General features: G+C 45.6%; 1 protein-coding gene across 1 annotated transcript; it reads right to left on the bottom strand.

Annotated features, from left to right (window-relative positions):
- Positions 1-7322: 7322 nt before the first annotated feature.
- Positions 7323-9225, bottom strand: LOC124662444 (putative FBD-associated F-box protein At5g56820). Its single transcript, XM_047200282.1, has 2 exons — positions 8248-9225; positions 7323-7793 (listed from the first exon to the last, which is right to left on the bottom strand). The coding sequence occupies exons 1-2, from the start codon at positions 9223-9225 to the stop codon at positions 7593-7595; spliced, it is 1179 nt and encodes a 392-aa protein (XP_047056238.1). The 3' UTR covers positions 7323-7592.
- Positions 9226-10975: the final 1750 nt, after the last annotated feature.

The raw sequence follows: 10975 nt of genomic DNA, 5'->3' as shown, positions 1-10975 counted from the left end.
ATTTTTTTGTTATTATTTACCCTCAAACTTGTGTGTTTTGAATGCAACTAACATGGACTAACGTTGTTTTCAGCGGAATTGCCCTGGTGTCTTGTTTTTGTGCAGAAAATCAACTTTCGGGAAAAATCCTAGAAATATACCCAAATGCCTTATTTTCCCGGGGAACTCACGGAGCCAGAAGGTGAAGAGCAGAGGGGGCTGGACCTGGGAGTACATGGCCCAGGCGCGGCCCAGGCCTGGTCGCGCCTGGGGGTTGTATTCCCGACCCCTTCGTCGTTTAGGCCTCCCCTTTCGGCTATAAGATCCTCATCACGAGAAAACCCCAGGGGGTCGAAGTTATTCCAGAGAAAAGTCTATAGCATCGCCGCCTCGCAGAACCCTATTTTGGAGGCAGGAACTCCATTCTGGCACCTTGTCGGGATGGGGAATCGGAGGAGATCATCACCATCTCCATCACCGACGCCTCTCCATCAACCATCCATGATTCTCCCATCCATGTGTGAGTAGTTTCCTCGCTGTAGGCTGAAGGGGATGGTCGGGATTGGATGAGTTCATTCATGTAATAGCATTAGAATTGTTTGGGGCATATTGCCTAGTATCCGTTGTGAGTATTTTATGCATTGTTGCAACTTGTTATTTGTCACTTTGGGCCCGAGTGCCATGATCTCAGATTTGAACATATTGTGTTTTCATGATGATGCTTTATATATTGTTCTTGATCATATCTGCAAGTTGTATACACATGTCATTGTCCGGAACCCGAGGCCCCGAAGTGACAATAATCGGGACAACCGGAGAGGATGGCTTTGATGTGAGGATCACGTGTGTTCACGGAGTGTTAATGCTTTGCTCCGGTACTCTATTAAAAGGAGTACCTTAATTACCAGTAGTTTCCCTCGAGGCCCCGCTGCAATGGGCTGGTTGGACAAAAGATGTCGCGCAAGTTTCTCATTGCGAGCACGCGCGACTAAATAGGAACATACGCCTATGATTATTTTATTCTTTGATACTTGTATCACTTCATCTGCAAATGCCCATGTTAGCTATTATATGAGTCATCTCATTCATGCAACGCCCGGTGATCCATCCATGTGCCTACAGTATTTTAATCCTGTTGTTTACCCGCATCCACCACTGCTGCTGTTTTTTACTTTATTTCCGATGTTACTTTATTACTGTCACTGCTATAAAACTGTTGCTACTGATAAACCTCTGCGAGCTAGTCTATTTCCAGGTGCAGCTAAATTGACAACTCAACTGTCAAGGCTTATATTTATTCTTTGGCTCCCCTTGTGTCGAATCAATAAATCGGGTAATACTTCCCTCGAAGACTGTTGCGATCCCCTATACTTGTGGGTCATCATGAGTCCAAAATCAACATGTTTTCCATTGCATAAGCATATATGTTTGTCTCATTACATGCCCCATCTAGCTATTAACCAGTCTTAAATGCTTAGTTATGCTTAGTTACAAGTTTTGATTCATTTTCATGAAAGATTTGCACAATTAGTAGTTCTAGTAAGATTTTATTACTTTTCCTTGTCTTTCATGTGTGTAGGTGTTCTGAACATTTATGAACAAAGCACGAAGAAAAGATCCAAGAGGAGTCAATATTGAGGAGTTATAGGCACTTGGACTTGGCCATTTCAAGGTTGGAAGAGTGAGATATTTGCATAACAAGATAATAAAGATCTAATACCATGGTGTTGTAGCCCTCATCGATACAAATCCAACAAGACAAAGAATACCTCAATCAGAGTTCGTATGAAGAAATAGCAGACAAAATACAAATGAAGAAGGAAGTTTCAATGAGCAGCGAGTAAAAACGCACGGTTCGCCCATACCGCATATTCTTCACGACGAAAATCACCATAACTTCCGCTATTCTTCACCGATTTTGGTTATGTTTATTCCTAGATCTTCTTTAGGTGTTAAGGTTGGTTGAGGGTTGTTGGAGACCTCTCCTAGGCCTATATAAAAGAGGGGAGAGCCACCTCAACAAAGAACACTTCATCACATCTTCACACGACGGAGCCCTGCTGCCGTGCCGCCGCCTTATATCTTCATCACCACCATCGCACCATTGAAGGGAGAGAAGAAGAAGGCTTGGGACAAGTAGGCCTCGATATCAACGCCATCACCATCTCCGCATTCATCACCGATCCCTTCATTCATCGCGTTGTATCCAAACTCTATTGTGGGTCCTATTCTCATTGTTCGAGTTTCAAAAATTGTGGAACCTATACATGTATCATATTCATTCATCCTTGTTCATTCATACGATGTCTTGTGCCCTTTTCTTGAGTACCTTAGTTGGGGATATGGATGAACCCTAGTACAACTATGAAATGAAATAAAGACTTCTGTTGTTTCTTTACTATTAAGGTGAAAGATGTGGTGGTGTCACACTTCAGACAAATTACATCACAAATGCCACCACGCCCTCCATCCCGCGTTTTAATCTTATCTCTTAGAGCTAACTATCCTTTTTCTTCGCACCACTCAGTAATGCGACTAAAAACGAACTGCACCTCTAACAACCAGAGCGTATCTCAAAAAGGTCCACCAGAGGTCCAGAGTCACATCTACCGTCAAGATATTGCTGTGTGTGCGTGGAGTATGTTATTCATGCATGCCAAGTTTGATTTTTAGAGATTAGAGTTCAAAAATCGGTTTGTTGGTCACGCATACAGAATTTGTTATTCATGCATGCAGAGTTTGTTGGTGCTATTCAGGCATGCAGAGTTTGTTGGTGCTATTCAGGCATGCGGAGTCTGTAATCAAGCGCTAGAGAGATGCGACCGAAACCAAGTAGTGGGTTTATCACGCCTCCTACACACTGTCGACGGACATCGAGTCGCCTGGTCCAACAGATCAATCCCAGGCGAGCGTCAGTGGGGCCCAGCGTCAACGAGAGGAACAAGTGGCGAGAGAAGCTGGCGCGTGGTGTGGTGTGGTGTCATGTGCTGGACATGGCTCCCAGCTGTAAGCGTGGTGTGTGCTTTATAGGGACGAATCGACCCTGAGTCTGAGGCATGCTTGTTATGAAAACTCTGGAACTAATCCCATCTATTTCGTCTAGCTCCCACCCTCTTGTTCGTCTCCTCATCTCTGATTCCGTTTTTCCCATCTCCTTGCTCGCTGATTCGGGTGTGTTCGATCCCTCCTTGATCGGGACACTACAGGGTTTGGGTGCCCCGATCAGGCACCAACGTGAAAAGGGGTGGTTGACCATGTCCCTTGTTTTCGCTTACAGTTTGCTACCAGAGGTTGCAGCCTGCCAAATGTGGCAGGAGATGGCAAGGTGTATTTGTTCGATGGCCAGGAGAAGCTGTAGCGTGAGCCGTCGTCAATGGCCGACGGCCGTCCTCAAGGTTAGCGATGGTGGCGGAAAACCTTACCCCTTGTTCAGTGGGTCTTGTGTCACCAACGGGATGAGGCAACAACAGGGGAAGTAAGGATAGCCGTCTGGCTCTGTTTTTGTTTCGAGCAGGCCTGTAATTAAAGATGTGAAGTGGCATGTTCGCCTCTTACCTGTAAGATCTCCGCTTCAGGGCGCACATGATCTTACCCAACCCCTATTTGTTCCTCATTTGATTTCTTCCTATTTTGGCGCTCTGTCCTAACAAACAAGTTGGCATCGTTCAATCAGTTTCTCTGTATATACAGTTCAGGTTTTCATGTACGCTACCTGGTTGTTTAGATTTTGTCAATTGTGTTTTCATGTAGACTACCTGATTTGGGAGCATCTCATTTGAGGCGATACTTTTTTTTTTTCAGAACACTGAACTAGAATCTCTCAGATCACTGAACTAGAATCTCTCAGATCAGGTGAACGCACCTGCAATGACCGAGCTTGCCACACATTGTCAAAACATAATGTAGATGGCAGTGGCACGGCGAAGCGTGCTTGCCAAACTAGTATTATTGATGCACCTGTTTTCTTAGATTGCAAATGTGTATCACCATGTACAAATTGTTTACTGCAGCTGTGGACACTACTATCACAAAATTGGCAGGAACAACAAAAGTTTCCGAACATGATAACCCGACAATACAAGATATTCTTTCTCAGTCCGAGAGTGACAAGTCCATACATCCCAGGAACAATGCTTAGAATCGGCCCTGGATGAAACCCGACTTGCACTTTGCCACCATCTAGTGTGACGAAATCAATATGACGATCCACCTTACCAGCTTTCTATTTTCTCTACAATTCCTGCCAGTCCAGCAAATGGATCAATTTGGTTAAGCAAACAGCACAGTAACTTCAAGCATGCCAGATTTGCTGGACAGCAAGTCAGCAACTCACCCTTCATTTCTACAACATTATAAGCAAAATATTCCAGGGCACTTGACAAGAATTTCACAGCTGTCTCTCATAAGTAGTAACTAGAGTTCAGTACCGCATATACAGGGAAACAAGTTACAAGAGTTCACATTCTCACAAAACTAGAGCTGCTGGGACAGGAAACAACTTTGAGCGACAAAGTGGTGCCCAAGTATTATTGACCAAACACGCTAAAATCCATACTTATGTCTACCCTAGGGAAGCTTAGTAATAATTGACGGAGCTCTCTCTCATTGCTTTCGGTGATTGGTTCATGGAAACTTATTTTCGCCCGTCTCAGTACTGTTGCCCAATGGAATATCCGTTGCACAAGAGCAACTTCATGTTCAGTTCCCCTCATGTGGATTTTTATTTCCTCAAGACAATTCAATGCAAGCTCCTCCGTTCTCCAGTTTGCTGGCTGATCACATATGCAACCTGATGGGCATGGCTCCTGAAGCAAGGGTTATATCACATAATAAAATTACCTTATATGGTTTTATGACATAAATTAAGAGAGGTATTAAACTGAATTATTGAGCTTAATGAATACTTTGAGATATACCATTAACGAACTCTACAAGAGAATAAGACTTGCAAATTAGTTTGAACTTTGAAGCAAACCTTACCTCAGAAATTATGATGATCATACAAGTACAATGAACATCACTACTCCCCTCTGTTTTTTATTAGTTTGCGTTTTGGCTTTTTTGAAAGTGAAGCACTACTAAGTTTGACCAAAATAATAATGGAAAATATCAACAACTATAATACCAAATGCACATAGCATGAAAGTATAGCTTATGATAATACTATAACTTCTACATTGTAGATGTTGATATATTTTCCAAATATTTAGTCAAACTTTACAAAGTTTGACTTTGACTAAACCCAGAATGCAAACTAATTGTGAACGGAGGGAGTACTAACATGCACACAAATCCTTAGTTATTGAATTATTATCTCTGCTCCATACCCCCTTCATTTAAAATTTTACGGTTTTGATGCAAATGACGGTGAGGATTAGAACTTACCTCTTTGTTGTAAAGGGCACCATAGTCCGCTAAGTTGTTGGTGTGTTATCCCCAAGAAAAAAAATGTTGTCCTGATAAGTGATTAGCATGCTTTTCGGCTTGGACCCTTCAAACCTTCACATGCGAATTACAATCCCCACTGTTCGTGCTCGCGGTGGACGTGCTCGGCAGGCTGTCGACACCGGCATCATGCAAAAACTGCACCTGAGGCGCACGATTCCTTCCGCCTCGCTATACGCGGACGATGTGATCATGTTCTGTCATCCATCGATCGAGGACGCCATGACGGTCAAGGGAATCCTAGAGCTCTTTGGGCAAAGCTCTGAACTCAACATTAATTACACCAAGAGCTCTGCTACCCTGATTCGCTGCGACAGTGAAGACACCACAGCGACTATCGAACTCCTTGGCTGCCAGGTGGTTGAGTTCCCCCTCTCCTACCTTGGAATCCCACTCACGATCAGGCGACCGACCACAGCCCAACTACAGCCACTCGTCGATAAAATGGCTGGGAAGCTACCTTGCTGGAAATCAATGCTCATGCAGAAACCGGGAAGGCTCGCCCTGGTGAAATCGGTCCTAGGGGCAATCCCGCTGCACCAGCTGCTCGTCCTCACGCCGCCGAAGAAAATTTTGAAGAGGATGGAAAAAATTGAGTGAGGTTTTCTCTAGGAGGGGCACGCCGCTGCCAATGGTGGCAGTTGCCACGTGAACTGGCGGCGTCTGTGCCGGCCAACCTCCCTTGGTGGCCTCGGGCCTCGGCATCCAGGACCTTGAGTGCACAGGCCCAGCGCTGCACTTGCGGTGGCAATGGCTTAGTAGAACCGACAGCAACAGAGCGTGGAGTGGCCTTGATCTTCAATTCACTGCCGAGGAAAAGGACTTCTTCTTCGCCTCCACCAGTATGGCCCTCGGCAACGGACAGAACGCCAAATTTTGGGAGGACCGCTGGATCAACGGCCGGTTTGTCCGCAAGTTTGCGCCACAGCTATATGCTTGCATCCCTAAAAGGCGACGCAAGATTCGAACGGTGGCTGAAGGCCTAGATGCACACCACTGGGGGGACATCCATGGCACCCCCGGTGTTCATGAAGTGGAGCAGTACATCCACCTATGGCAAATGATCGAGCACAGACAATTGAGCATGGAGGACAACAAGCTGCTCTAGAAATGGCATGCTACTGGCAAGTACACGGCCAAATCTGCCTACCTGGCGACATTCCAAGGTTCTACCAACTGCGCCTCTTGGAAACTCATATTGAAAAGTTGGGCCCCGAACAAGGTCAGGTTTTTCCACATGGACAGATGCTGGACATCGGAAAGGCTGGCTAGGCGCGGGCTTCAACACCATCCCAGGTGAGGCAATGGAGACTATCCACCACCTTTTCATCACCTGCCTGTTCTCCCAACAAATCTGGCATGAGATCCTGTCTTGGCTTGGCATGACCTGCAACACACCCTCTGCCGAAAACCGCCTGGTCGACTGGTGGCATGCAGCCAAGCAGAACACTCCCAAGGCGATGCAAAAAGAGCTGGCAACTGCAACGATGCTGGTGCCCTGGATGATTTGGAAACATCGCATCGCCTGTGTCTTCAAAGGAGCACCGCCCTCCACCCAAGACCTGTGCGCCAAGATCAAAGAAGAGGCAAGGCCATGGGCCACGACAGGAGCAAAGGGGCTCAGGGATCTCCTGCCTACAACCTGGGATGTTCACTAATTTCGGATTCTGTACTAACACTGTGTAAACCTCTTAGGAGGCGTGTAACAACTTCTATCTATTCAATGAAACGAAACCCAAAGATTCCTTTGTGTTTTCTCGAAAAAATACGATCCCCACATAGGTCCATTAGGAGTCTCAGCAGATCTCCATGAGGAAGAGAAAGATCTCTCATTTCTTTGCTGCAAACAAGAACCCGTCCACTAGTTTGTCATTTCTATCAGATTGATGATTTTTGAAAAATAAAACCTATTACCATGTCAGCAACCCTTGTAATGTACTCCCATATCCTGATTTGTCATACATGAAGAGCTAAGTGTTTTCATTTGGATATACATACGTCATACATTTAATACAGCCATTATCATGGAGCAAAATGTTAATATCAAACCAATAAAGGAGCTCAAACCTCTCTATGCCTAGAAATGCATATCCTTCTTTCGAATCTCTAGAAATGCTTATTCTCATATTCCTTCATATGACTTCTCTGATAACTCTAGAATTTGAAAATCAAATTAACAATAGTATTACCTCGGATTGATTTTCTGGAAAAAAATCAAGATGCAGCTTTTTTACACCAGTACACCTCCTTAGAACATCAAATAAACTGGCTCCAAAGGAATGTCCCCATACAATTAGACTCAACATCAAAAATGTAATATTTGGAAGGCTTGGCATGTTTTCCGTCAAGTATGGCCCAGTACATATGACCTGTAGATTTGTAGGAAGTCATAGAAAAACAAATCATACAACAGTTGGGAAAAGACAAAAAAAAAACTCATTTTCTACATCAACTCACTAAAAGGAAACAAGTACACATTTGTGTGTGTGATTGGAGAGTTTTAGGTTGGGGGTATTCAAGGGACTACTGATGATCGAATTCTCCCAACTCTGAGGAAGAGTTCAAGTCACCCTAAATAACTAATAGTAGATTAGTAGTATAATACACTCTATGTTTAATGTCAACTGCTGGAAAGAATAGGATTTGGTGTACTAAGCCATGTTGCACGGACATGAGCACACCAAAACAAGTGAGAGCTTTCTGAATATACCATGGCATATTCCTTAAGTATTTCTTTAAAATCTTGAATATTCCTTAAGTTGAAACTCTATGTTTTCCTCATTATATTGACACACTACAATGATGGCATGAGGAAGGACTAACCGACGGGTAGGAAATCATGAGATCAAGACTGCGGATGTGCTCATAGCGCTGCAAAAATGTCAACCAATAGTGATTGTGTTCAAAAGCCTCCTCCTCCTCCTCATCTAGAATATAAAAATGGATGCCCAGACTTTCAAGATGTGCCATGGCGTCAAACTGGATAGAACTTGGATAATAAACATCCATCCACTCAAGCGACATCAACAGAGGGGCTGAGATATTGGCAACTGCTAGTTCTGTATTCCGAGGATCCATGGAGGTGCTCAGTTGTAGTTTTCTGAGTTCCGGTGCCACGACAGTGAGCTGCGGTAAGCGATGCAGATCCAACAGCTCCATACACATAAGAGAGTCGGATTGGATGTTGAGGCTGTCCAGACCCCGGGCATCGCTGACACGGAGGAACCACAAGTATGGGCACCGCTGGGAGGAGAGAAGATCACCGAACCCGGACTGGCCATGTAGCCGGATGCCAATTAGTTGCAGCTCTTGGAGCCGGGCGAATACTCCGTTAGGCGGCAGCGCGAGGTCAAGAAGCCCAAGATTGAGCACGATGGAGGTGGCCTTGTGGAAGCAAGGCAGATCGACGGCAGCGCCTCTTTCCTCGGCCCCCCGCTGAACCTCCTCGAGGTCGAGGCGCATGTGGCCCGAGAGGACGCGCGCGGCGAGGGGGAGCCAGGCCGACAGGGACTCTGGGGACGCGTCCTTGGTGCGCGCGATCAGCCGGGTTAGGTCCGGCGCTTCGTGGGCTGCGAGCACGGCGCCTATGCGGTGGTGCTCGATGGAGTTGAGGTTGAGCTCCGGGAGGAGGAGCCAGAGGCGGCGCCAGCGGCTGGCAAGGACGCTGGTCCGAGCGGCCTCGGCGGCGGCGTCGAGCAGGACGAGGATGTGTATGAGCAGGTCGTCGGGCAGAGCACTGAGGCGGTCCTCGCCGCCGGCGTCGGCGTCGGAAAGCTTCTGCCGCTGGACGCTGAGATCCATGGAAGGATGGAGGATTGGGTGCGATTCACATCAGCTTCATACTTGCAATCGCCGGTGAGGTCTTGTTTGGTATAGTGTATCAGTAGGGATTACTGGGATAATACTCTAGAGTATTGGGTGAATTACTGCTGTCACCCAATCCCCACAAAACCCCATCCCCAATCCACTAGGTAGGGGTAGAGTATTGGGGATTGAAAAAATTACACTAAAATTTGGGGGGAAAATGGGGATAAGTGAGGATAAGTGGGGATTAAATTCTCTCATACTCTAGCACCAAACATGCATTGGGGATAAGTGGGGATTTAAAATTTCGAGCCGATTATCCCCGCTAATCCCCACTAAAACTCTAGTACCAAATAAGGCCTGAGGAGGATGAGCAGTGGGATCTGGGGGCTAGGGTTCTTGGGGCTTTGGAAATTGGGGGATAAGCCCAGATGCTAGGGATTGATGGCCTGATCGGGGGACGGGGGCAGAGACTGAAGAAAATGGTTGTAAACTAGCGCTGCCCTAAAATAATTGTCAATCTACAGCGCGGAATGTGTTTTTCACCCTCCAGCAGATGTTGTAAAGTAGGTCGCGCTATCCAAACCGGCATACGTGGTGCGCCGGCTAGCGCGCGTTGTAAACTAACACCGCGATTTTTCCCACCACGCGAAGAAAAACGGTTCTGAAATAGAGCTTCTTACTTGCGCTGTAAAATAGAGCCTCCGGTGAAGCTCGCGCGGTATCGAATTGAGCGCGCTGTAAACAACTTTTACAACGCCAAATTTTAGAGCCTCTGTTGGAATGCTCTTAAAATGGGGCATGTTAACCCTCGGTGTAGGACATGTTGTAAATGAATTCTGAAACCTCGTCTCCTCACCCTTGCTTGCTGTGATATGTGTGTGTTCGATCCCATCTTAAATGCAGACAATTTGGTATCACAGCCTTTAGATCATTCTGCTGCGCTCAGAAATCCGAGATCTAGTCTGTAAAATTCCACATCGACATGTGCTGATTTGCCTCGGTGAATCGGCCCAAAATCCTTAGCGGGTTTAGATTCGATTCAGGACGAGCCGCGACTACGTCATCTAGACCCGCCGTCCCCATGATGTAGACCAGTTTCGTTTTGGAGAAGATGGAAGGGATGCAGAAATCACTCGACGAGGTGCTGCAGCATTCACCGCCATGGTGACGGACATGGAGGGTTCATCGACGAGGTTCATGGTCTCCGATAGGACATAGGCTATTTCGGTGAAGACCTCGATAGTGTCAAGCGTTGTCAGTAGAAGATGCAAAAAAAATGGAGGGTGGGTACACCTCAATTTTTTGCGCTATCACAGTTGTGATAAAAGTTCGCCAAATGAGCAACATATGAGGCCAATCGATTGTTAATGTTGAAATTCAATACATATATATCAAACATGTACGATTACAATACAAATAGTTCAATACATATATATCAATTTCAATCTCACTCTCGGTATCGAATATCTCCATAGGTGTGGAATCAACGCAAGCCGGCAAAAGACCACCATCTTCTATGTTGAAGAAGGTGCAATCTTCTATTCTTCTTTGTTTCATGTTTCGGTAAATGCCAAAACATGGGATTTCCTGTACATTTCTACAATTGCAATAGAAAAATATAAGTGGCACAAAGAATAGGTGTACAATGCCTTATTGACCAATTTCTATTTGTAAATATAAATCATCCATTCTAGACACAACTACCAAACTACCAATTGATTCAATGCAAATGTCATTTTAACAT

This window comes from Lolium rigidum, chromosome 6 (genome assembly GCF_022539505.1).
Source record: "Lolium rigidum isolate FL_2022 chromosome 6, APGP_CSIRO_Lrig_0.1, whole genome shotgun sequence".
NCBI lineage: Eukaryota > Viridiplantae > Streptophyta > Magnoliopsida > Poales > Poaceae > Lolium > Lolium rigidum.
This window is presented reverse-complemented; position numbering and strand designations above follow the sequence as displayed.